Source organism: Pelophylax lessonae (assembly GCF_965119305.1).
Source record: "Pelophylax lessonae genome assembly, chromosome: 6".
In the NCBI taxonomy this organism is placed as follows: Eukaryota; Metazoa; Chordata; class Amphibia; order Anura; family Ranidae; genus Pelophylax; species Pelophylax lessonae.
The window spans coordinates 54331728-54351489 of record NC_138773.1 but is presented as its reverse complement, the minus strand read 5'-3'; the positions used below and the strand labels follow the sequence as shown (position 1 = coordinate 54351489).

Here is a 19762-nt window from a genome sequence, read left to right as displayed (position 1 = left end):
TGTTTGTACGGGGCTTCATAGCTGCAGACCAGTCAGTGTTCCCATGTTGATCCGTGTCCAGAGCCAAAAGTGCTTACTATGGGCATGTGAGCATCAGAACTAGACCACGGAAAAGGAACGTGGCCTGGTCTGATGAATTCAAGAATGGTTTGAGGAACACAACAACAAGTTTTAGGTGTTGTCTTGGCCTCTAAATTCTCCAGATCTCAATCTAATCGAGCATCTGTGGGATTTGGTGAATAAAGTCTGATCCGTGGAGGCCCCACCTTGCAACTCACAGGACATAAAAGATCTGCTACTGACAACTTGGTACCAGATACCACAGCATAACTTCAGAGGTCTAGTGGAGTCCATAACTCAAAGGGTTACAGTGGGTGGTCATAGTTTTATGGATGATCCATAGTACTGTAATTAATACTGAATTTTTATAAAGCCTGGAGTTCCCTTTTTAACAATGTCAACATACCATACCGCTAAAACAATATAGCTGTGCTATGAAAATATTCATTAATGCATCCTGTAATTCTAAATTGATGTAATGAATTTATATAAATAATTTAAGAAATATTTTAATTGCTACTTAACACATTTAGTCTGAAAAATGTGGAATGTCAGGTGATTACATTCATGTCCATTAGATGAGAATATATGATAATTGTCTGAGGCCTAATTGTGTGGCAGCCAATAGCAGTAATTAGCTTCTCTGTTTTCTATTAAGGAACCATCTCTGAGGGATGAGCCATGGATATGTTGCTGGTTAGGAATGAAAGGCAAAGCATGTTACTCATAAAAACTGGTGCAGATTGGTTGCTTCTGCTATGTGTCGGTAAAGATGATTCACCAGAAATCTGGAGTATCTCATTCTTTCCTCACGCCATACATCGATCAATCAACCAATCTATTAATCAATCAAAAAGGCTTAAAGCTGAAGATTAGGTAAACATATTCATATTGGTTCATCTTGAATCAATGTAGGTATACCTGTGCCATACCGGGCTGATTCTAGTGGAATCTGGAAATTACTGTAATAGGCACCACTACAACAGTGGTCTACACTACCCAGTGGCGTAGCGTGGAGGGGGGGGGGGACGGGGTCCGGGGCCATCGCCGCAGGCGCAGCATTTAGAGGGGCGCAGAAAAGTCTGACTTCCACTACGTTCGCCGTCCTGACTCCCGAGTGTGCCACTGACTGCACTCAGCCTCCACCGCTCTTCCCTGTGCTATTAGCGCTGCCTGAGCCTCCACGGCTGCCTGGGCTTAGCGATGGGTGTGATTGGCCAAGCTAGGTATTTTGCAGGTGTGGTGGCAGACAGAGCTAGCTTTGGTGGGTGATCACGGTCAGCACTCCCGCCTCACTGTCTGAGGTCTCACCGCTGGCTGGGCCTCAGGCACCACACTCAGTATTGGAGACAAGAAGAGCCCTACCAGGTGAGTGGTGGCGGGGCCAGACAAGCAGGCTCAGCAGGGGCTGGGACATAGGAATTCTAGGGGGTAGAAATATGTCTTCCCAGTGGGAAGTTCCCATACTTTTACTTTTTACTTGCTGGTCGCTGGGGTTCTCCTCCTATTTCTACAGTTCTGAAGACTTCTTGTTGTTTAATAGATTGTTTAATTTTGTGCAATATGGGCCACATGGACTCAGGAATCCAGTAAACAACAAGCAGTCTGCAGAACTGTATCATCTTTCCATGTCATGATGTCAGTGCTGTTGACAAAGAACAGCCAGAGAAAGAGGGCAAAGACAATGCACTCATGCCCAACCTTTATATAGTTTGCCTTTGAAGAAGGAATAGGAGGAAGACCAATGACCAGCCACTGAAGTAAGAGTTGGGTGGGTCAGTGTCTGCAGTCCGCCCCCTGCAGGCCATTTTTGAAGAGAGGGACCACAGGCATGCATAAATAGAGATGCCACCTCCTGGTACTTACTGCAAGTGCGAGAAGGAAGAGGTGGTTAATGATGAAGTGCTTGATGCAAGCTGAAGGCATATACCAGTAGAGTGATGGGCAGGGATAGAACAAGGAGGAATTTATACAGTAACTGGTCACAGGAACTCTGCCCCCTTGACATTCTTTAATAACTTGGTTTCTGACAAAATTGTGGTCATCTGAAATATCTGTGCTTAGCACTTAAAAACAGGCAGGAATGTTGGCAAGCTGAGTCCCCTGTGCACGAGTAACAATACAAAGATCTACCACTCAGCTCAATGGGGGGTCCCAGTTGGCTGCAAGGAGAGGGCAGCTGACTAACCCTGCTCCCTCTCCAGCCAGTGTAGCTATATCTTGCTCTTCTACATTCTTTCCTGTTCCTGACACACAAATACCTTTGCTGCATTTACTTAGAGAAAGGCAACTTTGTCTAGGGGTTTAGGAGGATCTTAGCCTTCTCTACCTCTAACAGTAATAAATGGCACTGGCAGAGCCAGGGGTGGGAAGCCGAGGTTGGAAGTGGAGCCATCGCTCTCCCCATCACCTCATTACTCAAAATCTACTGTATTGGTGTTTCCTGCCAGCATTCCATCTTGCAGGTTTTGGAGCAGTGTTAATTTCGTCGACTAAAACTGACTAAAACGTTTTCGTCGACTAACACAATTCAGATGACTAAAATACGACTAAAACTAAAATGGCATTTTAGTCTTAAGACTAAAATATGACTAAAACTAAAATAGCATTTTAGTCAAAAGACTATAACTAAAACTAAATAGAAATTTGCTGCCAAAAATTAACACTGGTGCATGCTCAAAGCATAAATAATAACATATTAGATTTTTCACTCCAGGACCAGCAGTAGTATATAATGAGTTTGGAAATTGTAGAGAAATGCTTAAATAAGGCATTACAAATTACAATTGAACTACACCCATTTGTTAATAGATGACTAAAATGAGTTTTAGTCGACTAAAATGTAGGGCGTTTTAGTCGACTAAAATATACTGGAGTTTTAGTCGACTAAATACGACTAAAACTAAAACTCTTGCAGAAGACTAAAATGGGACTAAAACTAAAATGCCATTTTAGTCCTAAGACTAAGACTAAAACTAATTTGAAATTTGCTGCCAAAATTAACACTGTTTTGGAGTCAAAGAAGTTCACCCCTAGCCACTCCAGTGCCTCATCACTAACCTTCTAGCACGTCCAGTGCTGCAACTGTTGACCTAAAAATTAGTGGACACAGAATCATTCCCTGCCACCACCTGATGTGTGATGTGTGCAAGGTCTAGGGCAGTGTTTCTCAACCTTTTTTCAGTCAAGGCACCCTTTAAAAATTATAGACAGTCTTGAGGCACCCCATTCTAAAATTGAAAAAGGGTCCTAACAGTTTTGCATAACACAGAAACATCCACATGAGTAGGACACCCAACGTTAGAGGTGATTTATTCATCCAAAGCTAATACACTTTTGTAAACTGGTACTGACTATTATTCCAATGTTTCTCTTCTCCCTCAGTTTTTCTCCATCACTCAGCTAAGGTGCCCTCAAGGCCGATGGAGAGGGGAAGGAGAGGGTCAAACAAGGATGCTATGCAGGTGACTGACATCCTCCTTATCAACTGGTGATGCCATTGGTCTTTAGGACGCTGGCAGCTAGAAGGTTGTAATGGTGAACAATGAAAACCTGTGGCTTTGTGTAACTAAAAGGCAGGCTTTATCCACACGCCAGCTTGTATACAATTTTTCGGCAATTTGTAGGCATTTTGCCAAGGCACCCCTGAAAAAAACCTCAAGGCACCCCAGGGTGCCTGGGCACCCTGGTTGAAAAAGGCTGGTCTAGGGGACCTCCACTCGGTGAGTCTCTCACTTCTGCCACCATCTTCCTGCACCTCTTGGGGGACACACCAACCCTCATGGCTGACATTTGTAGGTATGCTTTAGAGCTCTACCAGCCAGGTGAGTGGTGCCAGGGGACACATTCGGTGGGCCGGGGATGGTGGCGGTTGGCAGTGTGGTGTAGCAGCCAGCAGACAAGGAGAGGCCTTGTTGTGTACTCTGTGTTACTGACCTGTGTGTGTCTTTCCCCCAGACCGAAAAGCCCTCCTCAGATGAAGGCTACTGGGACTGCAGTGTGTACCCTTAAGAACAGCACGAGGCCTTCAAGTACCTGTGCCTGATGATGTGTTGTTGCTCAAGGGGACCTCAACTTGGTGAGTCTTCCACTTCTCCTTAGGTAAGTTGTGCTTAAGTAAGGGGTTTAATACTGTACTACTGGAAAGGACTCAGGGAGTGCTAAAAGTCCATGGGTTAAGGGGGCGCAAATTACTTTCCTTGCCCTGGGCGCTGACAAACCTGACTACGTCACTGATGCTAGGTTCTAGGTTCAGTGCCACAAGGGCCACTCTCTTGTCACTGGCACTATTTAGAGAACACTGAATTTTCTCAATGAATGCAAAGCATTCTCTGATTGGACAAGGTGGGGTTGGGGAGTTGGGGTGTTGACCATGTTAGGATTTGTACTTCATCTAATCAAAGATCACTTTGCATTTATTGTGAAAATGCAAAGTGTACCCTAAATGGCACTCATGCCGAACAAGCAACACCCCGTTGGGTGTTTATTTATTCCTTTGGCCAGGTTCTGCCTATTGGAATGAATGAATGCTGAGGCAATAAATGAGCCTAGTGCCTAGAAGCTCATTTAGATGCGTTTACACGCGTGTCAGACTTTTTTTGCGACAAAGCAAACGTGCTGGACCTGGGTTTTTTTTTTTTTTTTTGCTACCTCTAATTCAACCTGCCTCTATAAAAGCCTGTAAAAGTATGGACACGTAGGCTAACATAGAGGGGTGTTTAGAGGCAGGTGAAAAAATGTCAAATTCCTCTAAGCCCCTGTTCACACCGGTGTGACTTGTCATGCAATTTGCACCCTATCGTCGGCAATGGAACTGTTCAAATCGGTGCGACTCCGACTTTGTGATTCCGTACTGATTTGAAAAAAAGGTTACTGCACTATTTTTTGTGATTTCAGGTGCGACTTGCATAGACATCTGTGCATGAAGTTGTGCAGATGTCAGCCAAGTTACACCTGAAGTTGCACTGACCTGCGGCTTTTAAATCGTGCAATTTCAAGTGAAGTTGCGTGATTGCAAAGTCGAATTTGGTGTGAACGGGGGCTAAAAGCGTCTTTTTTGATGTCTATTATGCACGAGGCCATAACATTTCACAGCTCTGACATCGATAAAACATTCTATTTCTTGCATCTCTAAATCCTCCAATTACTGCACATTATTATGATGATATGTTAATATGCAGCTCACCCAGTCAAACTTTGAAGACTCCAATTAGCTGACAATAGAATGGTGGTAAATAGGTTTCCTAACATGGGTACCTATAGCGCTAACCATGAATCACCCGACAGACAATGTCAACTAAACATCTTTAATCTCTTCTAAAATGAAAAGTGAAGAGCTCGGTCATGTAAAGGCTTGTTTCATGTACTCTGTGACTGCATGTACCTGAACATGTTAATGAATACGATTTGCAGACCTAAGGCATTTACCATGTTTATACTGACCTACATGGATTGTGTAATTGATGGTTATAAAGAAATCTTTATGATGCTTTTAACAAATCCATTGTACAGATGAGAATATTTCAATGTAGAAAAATGTAAACTTCTTTTTAATCAGTTATCAGATGATGTTTTTACACCATTATAAAAATTCACCAGAACAATGAAAATGAATTGCATCGACAAACTGGAAATATGGGAGGTTAAATGACAGATCAAATTATACATAAAGCCAAAAACTTTTTTTTCGTTTTTTGGTATGAGGAAGTTTTAAAGTGTTACTAAGCCCACAACAGTAAAATCAGTCTGTATATGCAGTAAAGCATGCTTGTTATACTCACTGTGGAACCTAAGGGGTTAACTTTATGCATTGTGTAAAAAGGCTGTTTGATCCTGTCTTCTCTGATCCTCCCCTTCTTCCACAGTCCCCAAACCATCTCCTTATAGTACAAAGTCTTGGGGGCAAGCTGCACATGCTCAGTTTGGTATGTATTGCTAACTGTATTGCTTTTTTTCTTGGGAGAGTGCATGTGATCAGCACTGTTCAGACAGAGGGTCAGGGATCCTTCAGCCTAATAGGACAGCCAGAGTAGAATAAAAACTCCTCCTGCAAGCTTTAACCAGATACTGATAGAAGTCACAAGACTGCTCTAAGTGTTGATGAGAAAAGGTATTTAGCAGTTTATATTTACTAAAACTATTGCATTTCCATGTCCTGTGTACTGTGGGAGACCAGATATTGTGAATGCAGGCTCCTGGGTTTACTAACACTGTAAAACCCCTGTGAACTATTTATTGCTATCTGTGCCTCCGCTTGGGAAATTCACTCACTCTTTTTGACCTGTGATAGTTGTCTCGAGTATAGAAAACGAATGACAATCCAAAACTAGGAAGTTGTCTCAGGAACATGAGGTGGAAGAAAACCTTCAAACAGGAGTTCTGGTGAGGATTGACAAAAATGTGATATCTCCGAACGTTGGAGAGATTTCAGTGTTTTTCTTGTTGTGACTCTGGGACAGGAAACAAAAGGAAACCTCCCCTATAATACACAGCCAGGCATAGCCAGAAAAGAAAAAACTGAGAAGACCCAATCTTTTCTTGTATGCTGCTGTGATAGGATATTCATTTTTGTACTAAAGGGCAGTAACCAGGGATAAGTTCAGTCTTAGTCTGAACGCACCTGAACTATCCAGCAAGGAAACTGCCAGTAGGTACCGCCAATCATAAGTGGCCGAGGAATTCGCAACCGCACGCATACTGTACATACCCCTTGTATATGTGCTGGTGTGGAGAATAGCTTGGCCACTTCTATTTGGTGGTGGCAGGATAGCTCAGGTGGGATGAGACTAGGATCCAAACATGTCTAGGCTCATCCCTAATGGTGAACATATTGAGCAATGAGAAAAAACTGATAAGGGTCTTAACCATTCCCCACTCTATCCAAAAGGAAAGAAAAAAAAAGATTTGCGCTTCATGTACATTTAAAGTTTAGGAAATATATTTCAGGCTACAAGCAGAACCAATCAGAGAGCTACTAATATTGTTCAGTAAATGCAACTTAGTATACATTAATCTTCGTTTTGCCTAATTCGTTGTAAACAGAATTCAAAGGGCACCTCACAGGGTTACTGGGAGTGTACTGAAGCCTGTGCTGTGTCACTTTCTTTGTCCATGCTTTCTGTTTTAACAATCATAGTTAAACCTTTGAAGGCCAGGTTTTGAATTTGGTAGCTATAAGAAACTTCTGAATAATATTGAAAGATTTGGAACTCTCTGAAATTTGCTGTCCACTGACTGTAAGCGCCGAGCGTTGTATTGCAGAAGGAATGAGAGAAAGTCACATGTTCTCCCATATCCTGAGGTAGTAGGCATTTTCAAAGGCTTCAGCAAGCTAATGAAACATTGCTGGAGCCTGGTGAAGGTATCCGTGGAAGGAAGAAAGGTCTATCCAGAGAACCTATAGTATAATTCATATTCCTATCGCACACCTTCCTGGTTTGTGGGCTCGTGTATATTGGGTGCTGAAGCGATCACCAGTTGGCAACTGGATTCGTTACAAGTAAATACATATTCGCCAGCACACCAAGGATCTTGCAAAAGCAGTCCAAAAACTTTATTCAAGTTACGATCACATCAAAAAATAGTGCAACGTTTCGGAGCCGCACAGGACCCCTTCGTCAGGCACATGCCTTCGTCAGGCACATGCCTGACGAAGGGGTCCTGTGCGGCTCCGAAACGTTGCACTATTTTTTGATGTGATCGTAACTTGAATAAAGTTTTTGGACTGCTTTTGCAAGATCCTTGGTGTGCTGGCGAATATGTATTTACTATCCAGAGAACCTGTCGCTTTGCTCATTCAGGTGCACTTTAAAGTGAAGTGATTTTGGAAAGTACAGAAGGTAATAATGTTAAAACTGGAATAAAAGCTTACTTTTGTCTAAAAACATGATATCAGATTGGAGTGGTCCACTCACCTTCCCACCAACAACAGCTCCTTCTCATTTGCGTTCTTCCTGAACTTCCTCCAGATGTCCATAGTAAAGAGTGTGCTGCTGCTGTTAAAGATGGAAGTCAGTGATGACATAAGAGCAGCCATCATCACAGCGATCATCAGTCCGCGCAGACCTGTCGTGGAGCAAATTAAGAAAATGAAATAAGTTCATAAACTGAGAAATGGGTGAAGTGCAGGTCATTCCTGAACTACAACCACTACAAGACAAAATGTAATGTTTCTTTCAAGAGCAAATCTAGACTACACCTCTGTTCTACATCTGTCTTCTGATGTCTCTCAAGAAATTAAGCACTTAAAGAAAAGTCCACTTATTCTGTAGACCCCCATCTCCCCATTCAAACGTCCACACATTCCTAGAAAAATAAACTTCAGTTATTCTTTGAGTGGTTAACTCATTGATTTCCCCAAGGTAAAATTTCAGGTATCTCCTGCAATAGGCTGGAATAGCCCTCTGAACAGCTTGGAACCCCCATATATGAGCTGGAGCCTATGGCTGGACAGTGAAAAATCTAGCCTACCCTGTCTGTTGTTCCTGTGAATCAGTCTACCCCGAAAAAGCATTGAACGAAAATGATTACAATAGGTTAGAATACCACTTACCACTAGGCATCAGCTCAATGACCAGTTTGGGGTATGCAATATTGGAGCAACCAACTTCAGCACCACAAACTTTAACACACTCTTCGGGTACCACACAGCCAACAGAATCTGCAAAATATGTATAAGATACAGTAAGCTGCAACAATGCAACTGCAACTCCATGACAAGAGTCAACAGGATTTGGCAACTTGGTTGGAGTTCCATTTAAATGGTCACATCCACTTCCGTCTTTGACTATGATTGTAAAACCTCTATTACCATCACTGTAGTGGGACTTTTTTGGGCTTGGCCCAAACCTTTGGCTTGGCTCTCATATAGACTAATGGTGCTTTTCCACTGCATGGAACCGAACGGTTTGGCTCGCTTTTGTGCTTTTCCACTGCTGGTACCGCATGGTACGGTGTAGGAACGGTTCGGTACGGTACGGCTGCGCTTTTCCACTACATGGAACCGAATGGTACGGCTCTCTAAAACAGTACCACCTTGATTGTGGTTCCAAGAGGTACCATACCGGTACCATATCCCACAATCCTTTGCATGCAGCTGACTGTTTGTCACTACTAGCCACTGATTGGTCAGAGAATCATTGTTATCCCACCTACTATCCCACCCACTTACTTTAGTACTACTTTAGTGGAAAAGCAAACCATACTAAACCGTACCGAACCGTTCCAACACCGTACCATGCGGTACCATGCAATGGAAAACCAAACAGGGCCAAGCAGGGCCAAGCATGGCCAAGTAGAGCCAAGCCGGTACTTGCACTGGAAAAGTGCCATATGTAGCCAAATATTTGTAGACACCTGACCATGATACTAAAAAATATGTATCCAAAAGCATGTGAATACCCCTGTAATTTACCAAATTCGGATGTTTCCAGCGCTACAGCACAAAAAGACACTTTCGACAACTGTGCTCTGTCAACCTTGTGGCAACAGTTTGAGGAAGGTCCTTTTCTGCTCCAGTATAACTGTGCCCCTGTTCATAAGCTCACCCCTCATAAAGACATGGTTTGATGAGTTTAATGTGGAAGAACTCAAGCATCCTGCACATAGCTCTGACCTCAACCTTACTGAATACCATTGGGATGAATTGAAAGGCCTGTTGCAAGTCTGATATTGTCATTAGTACCCGATGACTGAATAGGTACAAATCCTCACAGACACACTCCAAACTCTTGTGGAAAGCCTTCCCAGTAGAGTGGAGGTTGTTAAAGTCAAAAAGGGGGGAAGAGGGGGGGAGACAATTTCATATTCATATCAGTAATTTAACAAGTTTACATAGTTGCAATGGTCAGGTTTCTACCAAGTTTTGGCCATATAGTGTATTGTTGGGACACTTCCCAAATACTTTTAATATTCTTAAAATTGTTTTATAGCACAAAGAGGTTTGCACCCTACAGCAATCAATCAGAAATTTCCATTAATTCAAAGTGATAAATTGTGAAATCTTATGAATGCCACGATTTATTGCCATTATGCCATAATTCTTTACAAGACAGCCATGGGGACAAGGATCTCTTAAATGGTACTGCATAAAAGCATTACTGCCAGATGGGGATTTCTATGTTACTGGAGAGGAGAGCTCCTTTAAGCCCATCCCACAAAATGGGGGAATGAGAGCTGAAGTGGATGTGTACAAATTCCTATTGCGTACAAAACTGTAAAGTGTTACAAGAAGTCGCACTGGTTTTTATTTGCCTTGGGAAAATTTTCTGTATACAAATACTTTTCTATATGCAAATCTCAATCTCACGCTCAACCATCATTCCATGCATCCTATTAGGAAATAGTTAATGTATGCAACAATGCCAGCTGTTTATGCAATGCAGCAGTGTGAAAGCAGCCAAAAATGCAGCTGAAAAGCAACTGACTGGTGTGAAAAGTTCCATAGAATTAAAAAAAAAAAAAAAAAAACAAGGTAATTGGCGCATTTAGAGTTCACTGTATTACTAGTCAAACTGGGGGACAAAGGGGATAACAGTATGGGAAAGAATAGTCATAAAAAGTAACTGAAGCTTCTGCCCACTGTAGCGGCTGCTTGTGGAAGAGGTAGAAGTTGCTCTGGAAGTAGAAGAGGGAGAGAAAACACAGCGCCTTCTAACTGCAGCAGAATGATGATTTAATAAGATGTATAAAAAAAAAAACGTACTTACAATGATAAGCTTGTTAAAAGCATGTAGAAAACATATAAGGGTCTTTATCGCAATCCTGGAGGTCCTTAATGGCGATTATCCCACTTGTTTTCTTGGCATGGGGGGTTCCTCGTGTAGCCGAAGCATCCGGAGTCCGTGGAAGGCACGAGGAATGAGCACAGAAGGACTACGACGTCACTTCCTGGTCGCGATGAGAAGACGTGAAATGGCGACGTGTTGCGGAGCATGCGCTCCTTCTTCAAGCCATGTGAATCACCATTAAGGACTTCCAGGATCCAGATGAAGGACCAAGCGTGATAATCGCCATTAAGGACCTCCAAGATCACGATAAAGACCCTTATATGTTTTCTACATGCGTTTAACAAGCTTACCATTGTGAGTACGTTTTTTTTATACATCTTATTAAATCATCATTCTGCTGCACTTAGAAGGTGCTGTGTTTTCTCTCCGTCTTCCACAGAATTTAAAAGCATGCATTTTTTATGCATTCTTCTGCTTTTTCTTTTAACTGAAAAACTAAATAAAAACTAATTAGTGTGAAAGGGCCCTAAAACAAGCAGCTGAGAGCTTGGACCACAAGGACTCATTTCCTTTATCTACAAATGTATTCTTTTTATACATTCCATAAGATCAACATAGGTTATATCTGGGGTCGGCAACCCATCAATCACAGTCTTCCTGTCGATTGCGGGAACAATCAGGGCTGTGCTGAGCCCTGCCCCCTGCCCCCGCCGCTTTCCTTTTGCTAGCAGAGTAAAGTGAGAGGCAGCACAGTGCTGGATGGAGGGCGGGAGCACAGCAGAGGACACTGCTTTGGGGGGCAGAGGGCACTACAATGGAGGGTGGGGGCAGAGGGCCCTGCTTTAGGAGGGCACAGGACACTTCTTTGTGGGGAGGCATAGGTCACTACCACGTGTGGGGTGGGAGAAGACACTACCATCTATGTGTGGGGGCAAGGGACACTACAGTGGGGGGGGGGCATAGTATATTACTGAGGGAGGATGATGTGCAAGGGGCAGAGGGCACTGCTTTGGGGGGGGGGGGGACAGAACACTACTGTGGGGGGGGGGCATAGGTTACTACAATGTGTAGGGGGGAAGATGACACTACCGTGTGTGAGTGCGGGGTAGGGGACACTAATGCGTGGGTGAGGCAGAGGGGCAGAGGACAGAGGACACCACTGTGTGTGTGTGAGTGTGGAGGGGCAGAGGATACCAAAGTGGGGGAAAGGAGTAAATAATCATTATTGCACTTTACCCTCTATCATTAGTACAATTGACTGGTTTTATTTGTATAGATTGCTTTCACCCTCAGTTGTTTTTAAATATTATCATATTTATTTTTGTAATATTTCTAATATATTGTTACATGCTTTTTATGACTGTTTATTTGACTATCTTAGAAAGTTGCATTTTTTTTTGTCTTGCATTTTTATTGCTCCTTTGCATGCTAGCCATGAACAAGGAGGTGTCTGGTTCCACCAAAATGCGTTGGCTGTAGTTTAACCTTCTGATGAGTGATCATTCTATCATATCAGAGAGGCAGCAGCCAAGGACTCCAACCTGATCAACACACAGCTGTTACCTTCTCCAAGCAACATCCCCCACCTTACTGGAGTTCCATGAAAACTGATTATCAATTTTTCTGGTCAATTGCTACTGCAAATCTGCCAGCACTCGATAATTGGATGTCAGTCTGGAGGATGGAAGGTTTCATTTGCATTTATACAGGAGAGGTGCAATACTGAATGTAAGGCTGTAGTTCAGCTTTGGATTTCTGGCAGGATCAACTGGTATCTTTTTGCCCTTATGAAACAGATACAGATACAGGTAGAAAAAACAGATAGAAAAGTACATTGAATGATATGTTTAGTAGACCAAAAGGGAGCAAATAAAAGAAGTGTATTATTATGGTTTACATAACCTATAATCTAAGTCTGATAAAAGTATGTTCAGCATAGGTGTATCCATCACAAAACAGCTGTACAAGTCTTAAGACCTTGTTTCAGGAGGTTGACAAAAGCTGTCTTCCAACTTCTCCCAGTAAAGTTAACTGATCATACACAATTACACAATACATACATTCATATTCCCTATTCCTGAAAACATTGTTACAATATTATTGTTCCCCATTGCATGTACAATTTCTTTTTTTTTCTGCAAGGTTATAGGTTACTGCTTATTAAACAGAGAAACTCTGATGGTGGGTAGGTGCCCCATCCTACAATATCAGTACAATAATTAAAAAGAAAAAAACAAACCCAAAGGTTAGGTAAAATTGCCATTCATTAAATTTATCTGTAGCGTATACCCCCGTAGGAGTTCACTATGAGGGGTTGACTGTTTTGCCATGACTCTTTAAGCTGCTTGGACCCCACTGACACACCTGTGTAACTTAAAATTTAGTAAGCAACCACTCTATAATAATGCACAGAAAATAAGCCACATGCAACTGAATGGTAGACTGAGAGGATACATTATGGCAAAGAAGTTAAACAATGCATGAATCAATAAACAGACAATTGAACAGGTTTAGAGATGCTGTACTTGATAAAGTGAGCACTGAACCATAGGATGGCAGTCAACTGAACTGTAGTGATGTTAAACCAAATTCTTCTAACTGTTGCAACAAGGTTAAAAATATGGGCATCAACTAACCTAAAAAGAAAAGGTCCTCGTGTGCACACTACACATGCAGCTCAAACAGCAGGTGGGTGTATATATTCCTGACAAAGGGGTACCCCTGGAAGTGACTACAAGTACTTGACGCCTAATTGTCATTGTGAGCCAGCTAACATTGGGGCCCTTCTGTAAGGTAGTGCACCTGTAGCTGTCCCTTTAAGAGTGTGCAACGGATGGCTGATGGTCTGTTAAACAAGAAGCAGTCTTTATTGCATTAACAGTGTCAGTGTTGAGATAAATCCTGCTACACAGATATCTGGTCCAGAGCACTCAGCCATCTGCTGTCCTCAGGTACCTGGGACCCTCCCAAACAGGTCCTCATAAGGCACTCATGAAAACAGGTTCTTCTTCTGTTGTGCAGGGAATACTGAGTAGTGAAGTTCACAGCTCCATCAGCCTCCCTTTACTTGCATTGCACTGTGCTGCTATAAGGACTACATTTTTTAGAATCCATAGGGACCACTGCATACAAAATCCTCTTGCCACTGATTGGTTCAGATACTCTTCCACCAGGAGGAAGGGGGGGGGGGGGGGGCAGGAGTGAGCTAAGGATTTCACACTCGGCTTAAACGGCTGTTTAAATCTCAGGACTGGACATACAGAAATACAAGGGCATTTGGATAAATGAAACACCCATATACGGTATATGTGTTTAATCTGTATATTTATTGGTTTGTCTGGAGTTTAGCTTTAAAAGTGGACCATGAATTGGAAGCATCCCTGGTCCCAGAGTACAATTATTCCACCATTGTTGAGTGGAATTTACCTTTAAAGGTTAATCCTTCTCTCTCTCTGGTTTAGATCCTGAGAAGGAATTGAGAGATTTGAAGTATTTTGGCTTGGATCTGTGAAATCTTTGTTCCAGATAACAAATCCCAGACGAACGTTTCAGCATGTAATATTTGCTGGCAGCTCAGTGTTTATCTGGTATGGAGCTACAAATAACTCCCAGCCAGTAAGTTTGCTAAGATTGCGCTATGGATTCTACATGTAAAAGTGAACAAGGCCAAAGATGTAACCGAAAGGGATTACACCTTATAGCAGGGATGTCAAACTCAATTTCATCACGGGCTGCACCAGCCTTATGGTTACTCTCAAAGGACAGTTGTATTTGTAATACTAGATGTCCAGAGCACCCCACCCACCTTTTATCAGATGCCAAGAGCCACCCCACCATCAGAAGCCAAGAAACCCCCACCCTCCCTTACATCACAGTGCACCCCTTTGCCTTGTGCTCCTGCCAGGAAGAAGTGAGGGGCAGAGCTGAGAAGCAGAAAGTGCAGGGTCTGGAGGAGGACCAGAGTAGGGCTGAAGCCAGCTGTCGGAGTCTGCTGAATGGTGAGAATGGGGGGGAGGGGGGCTGCACAGAGAAGAGCAGGATCTGTAGGAAGAGTTTCGTCCTCCTCTCTGCTGTCAACTGCTGGGACAAGGTGGGGGCAGGGACGAGGGGCTGCTGCATCTACAGAAGAGGTCCAAGGGCCACATGAAATGGCCTTAAAGCAACATCACATCTGTAAGCTGCGACTTGAAGGCATGGTTCACCTTTACCGGAAGACATTGCGCTGCCTGGGTCCAAGAATTAAATGCTACCCCCCTCCAAAAAATAAATCATGCCCATTAAAGGCCCCCACATCCATTATTTTATTTCATGATAATTAAAACGAAATATTAATTTTAAACACTTCGCTCATTATGCAGGGATCAGGAGCAAACTAGACTCAGAGCGCAGGAATCGGGGTGGGTGATGTGAAGGGTGGTAGAGGACATTGCTATGGGGGCGAACCTGCCCATAACAGTGTCCTCTGCCCCCTTCAAATCATCCCCCCACACAGTAGTGTCCTCTGCCCCCTTTCCCTTATAGCAGTGACCTCTAGACCCCCTCAAGCCCCCCCCTTCTCCCCCATAGCTGTGTCGTACCCTACCGCCGAGAGCAGAAGGCAGCACAGTTCTGGGCAGAGGCCGGGAGCATGAGCCAGCAGAGTGGCTTTCCATATTAGCAAGCTGGTGATTGGTTGCTTAGGGCGGCCCTGTGTCCTAGCAACTACTCACCTGCGGTTTAACTTCAAAAGTTAATTTGGGCAGCTCCTCCTCCTGCCCTCCATCCTGAGCTAAGCTGCCTCCTGCTCTCCGCTGTTCACTGATGACAGTGGCGGAGGAGGTTTGTGAAGGCGGATAATGGGAGAAAGCAGGACAGGCGCAGCTGAAGAGGTTTGGAGGCTGGGTGGGGAAAGAAGAACCGGCAGCTAGAAGGCGGTGGTCAGCGGTGCAGATAGCTGTTCCTGGTCTACCTGTCACCTGCATGCAGTCGACAGGTGGACTGCTATCAATGGGTGGCCGACCCCCACATCTTGGGTTTGCCGCCCCTCTCAAAGTTCTGCCTGGGTCCAATGGACCTAGCAGGACCCATGGTAGGGCCGGCCCTGAATGCACGTAAGGGACCTCTGTAGATAAAAACAGGCTGTGCAGCTTTGGCCGAAGTTAAATAATGCCTTTGCTATAGGTGAAGGACATGTATGCACCTCCCGGCGCCTGAAAAAATCCCAAAGATTGCATCATCCTGTCATGTCTTGTTGCTAGGATGTTGCTAAGATACTCCCAGCTGTTATCGTTCCCCACCATCATCGCAAGAGTGTGTTCTCAAAAGCTGAGTTCAGAGCTAATGCGTCAGGGGGGAAAGAAAGCGCATGCAAGGGGTTTAAATCAGAGAAAGAGCTCACCCATGTAGTGGAGGTGAACAGTAACAACTGGGAGTGTATTAGCAATGTCATAACAACAAGGCAGGATGGGGGACACCATCTCTGAGAGTTTCCAGTCAGGCTTCATTAGGTATGTAAATAGCTTACACCTATAGCAAGGGCCTTTTTCAAACTTTGGTCAAGCATAACACATTTTTTTTTTTTTTTTACAGATACATTGGCAGTTTTTTTGGTAAAGATGAACTATCCCTTTAACCACCTCAATACTGACAAATAGACAGGTCTCATATTGAGGTAGTTATACCAGGATCTTGGTTGCAGCTGCAACCATGGTTCTGGTATCAATCTGTTCCGGAGGCAATTCTGTTTTATGTAAAAGTGATCCGGGTGGCTATACAGCCGCTCGATTACTCTTACAGGTGGAAGAAATATGTTTGATAAAGCGCTGTGTAAATATTGTGAAAAAAAATTGCAATAACCATTTTATTCTGCCTAAATAAATATACATTGTTTGGGGTTTCTAAGTAATATTCTAGCAAAAAAAAGCTGATTTTTACATGTATGTGAAAAATGTCAGAATTGGCCTGGGGGTCAAGTGGTTAAAAAGACTCTGCTAATATTCCCACTCAGAGCAAAGTAACTCAAAGTGACAGCATCACTTAATAGCTCTTCACCCCTAGCAAGGTGTACACAACTATCCAAATTTATTCAGCTTGCATTTTTTTGCTCTAATTGAGCGGAGCTTAAAGGTATGGGCAAGTATGTGAGCTCCCCATATGACAGTGCTTGGACCTGAGCAGCCAGTTGCCAAGCCCTAACACTGTCACATGGAGGTAGGGGCAGTGACATCATGAACTCAGGTAAGCTTTAACATCATTCGACATCAGAATATGCTCAAGGTGATTCATGCAGCAAGGTGGCAGTAAGTGAGCCCAGATAAGCCAACATTTCTGTATTAAAAATAGTTTTATTTTATTGGTCTTATGTAATATTCTAATTTTCTGAGATACTGGATTTTGGGTTTTCACTAGCTGTAAGTCATAATTATCAAAATTAAAAGGAAGAAATGCTTGAAAGATATCACTCTGTTTGTAACACATCTATATAAAATATATAAGCAGTGGCAGATATTGAAATAAATTAACTTTTTGATGGGATTCTAATTTTATGAAATGCTCCTGTAAATATATATACAGCATCTCACAAAAGTGAGTACACCCCTCGCATTTTTGTAAATATTTTATTATATCTTTTCATGTGAAAACACTGAGACCCCGTTCACACTGGGGCGACCTGTCAGGCGACCTGGTCGCCTGACAGGTCGCCGTAGGTCGCCTGCCATAGAGAAGCTGTGGACCCTTTCTAATAGGAGCGACACAAGTCGCTCCGACTTAGAAAAAGGGTCCGGAGCTTCTTTGGGGCGACCCATAGCGACCTGCATTGACTTCAATGTTATGAAGTCTGTGCCGGCCGCTCCGAGGTCACGGTGCGCACCGCGAACTGTGAGGTCGCCCTGGCAAGTAGCGTCGCCCCAGTGTGAACGGGGTCTGAAGAAATGACACTTTGCTACAATGTAAAGTAGTGAGTGTACAGCTTGTATAACAGTGTAAATCTACTGTCCCCTCAAAATAACTCAACACATAGCCATTAATGTCTAAACCGCTGGCAACAAAAGTGAGTACACCCCTAAGTCAAAATGTCAGTATTGGGACCAAAGCGTCATTATCCTAAAATAATACTGTCTAAGATTGAACTTTTTCTTCTGCTAGTTTGAGGTCATGTCTCCACATTCTTGATTTCATATTGGAAATACTGGTCTTCTGAACCTTTTTAACCCTTGTCACAATTGACACTGCCAAATGCCCCTGGATTTAGCAATGATGCCCCATGATCCAAATGAGCCCATCTGTTTACCGCTGCTCCTTTACTTTCCAATCACAGGCAGGTAACTGCTGCAGAGAAAACTGAGGCTGTGATGTCTGAGGAGGCTGTGTAAACCTTACGGCAGTATTTTAAATTCTTTGGCAAATGAAACATCTACTGTATATCTACTTTGACTGCTTATTTAACTTTTTGCCTGGAGTCCAGCATTAAATTTTACGCATGAACTGTTTTTGTTTTTAAGTTTGTAAAGGGTGGCTTAGTCTGGCAATTCAGGAAAAGAAAAGAAGAGAGCATTCAGAATCAGTCAGGTGTGGAGGGGAGTATGAGAAGAGGGGCCGTGTACAGGTATATAGTTTACAAACACATTACTCAGCACTTTCACCTAAAGAATGCATTGTACAGTGAAGATACCAAATAGAATAACAAGTCACTGCAACAAAAAGGGGAATTTACTGAAGGATGAAAATTTACACCAAACAGTAACCAATCTGTAATCGTTATTTTCTTTCTATGGCAAATATTGGATTGGATGCTTAGGTTCCCCACAAGTATACTGTATTCTTGCCAATAAATGCCAGTATGTCCACGATCCTGTGATTGATTAAAGAAGAAGCATCAGTCTGTTGTTTTGTTTTTTTTTTTTGGTAATTGTGATCATTCCCCCAAAATAAGTACAGCAATAGGGATGGGGACTATGTACGTCTTATTACCACTACTGCCATGAAAAAAAAAACAAATAGTATGTCTTATTACTGTAGTACCCTCCTAGATAGGTGCTAGGTAAACTATAGTTTGCTCTATCTGCTTATCAGGGGAGCCTGATCGATAGTTAGGCCTGCTCATTGTGCTCAGTGTGTATTCATCTGGTCTGAGGGAGTGTCCCCACTGTATCCAATAGGGAGGCCTGTTGGACAGTGGAGGAAACCTGGCCAATGATGCACAGGCTTTTGTAACTGTCCCAGTGGGTTGGCACACAGAGGTGCAATCATGGGTATAAAAGCCGAGAGCACATGAGGCAGGGGTCTTTGGGTGGGAAGCCAGGTCCCAGGAGGAGGGTGATGGCTGTCTCTCCTCCTGCTGCTGAGGAAGGTGGTCACGGGCGGTCGGCCTAGTGGACCAGAAGTGTGGTGCTGAGCCAAGAGGTCCTGTGGATACTGACAGCAGAGCGACCTGAGGAAAAAACAGTGTCCAGGGAGCTTGCCAGGGGTCTGCCTAGGATGGGGACCACTCCAAGAGGGTGTCAGTGGACAGACGTTCAACACACAAAGTCAGTGAGAAAGGGGGTGCCAAGTTAGACCCTGAAGAGTAATCAAAGTGAGAGTCCATATTCTTTATCTTTATTTCAGTGGCAAGTTGAAGCAGCGGCCTTGCCACATTCTACAGTCAGTTGTCCTCAAGAATTGTGCATAGTTCAAGTTGGAGTATCCCACTCATTCCCTTCTCCCATCCAAGTTCTGAAATAAAATACAAAAAAACACACCCCTGTACTGTTTATTGTCTGAGCCAAGAACTGTTAATGCCGTGTATATGCTATCAATTGCTAATGGTAACCCAGGGGAACCCAAGAAGTGTAATTCTCAGAAGCTCCCTAGGGGGCAGTGCTACATTACCAATTCCTATCACTACAAATCAGCCTTTCTTAACCTTTCTGCCCAAAGGAACTTTTGAAATAATTTTCAAGTCTTAGGAAATCCATGCTAAAATTTTTATCTACAGCACACTGTAGAATAGCAAG

At 43.3% G+C, this 19762-nt stretch overlaps 1 protein-coding gene across 1 annotated transcript in view; it reads right to left on the bottom strand.

Annotated features, from left to right (window-relative positions):
* Positions 1-19762, bottom strand: part of SLC5A10 (solute carrier family 5 member 10) — a 273294-nt gene that overhangs the window by 43147 nt on the left and 210385 nt on the right. The window contains exons 10-11 of the mRNA XM_082260605.1: positions 8612-8719; positions 7974-8124 (exon numbers count right to left, since the gene is read on the bottom strand). Of these exons, the coding sequence (XP_082116731.1) occupies positions 7974-8124; positions 8612-8719 (259 nt within the window). The remainder of the gene's footprint in view (positions 1-7973; positions 8125-8611; positions 8720-19762) is intronic.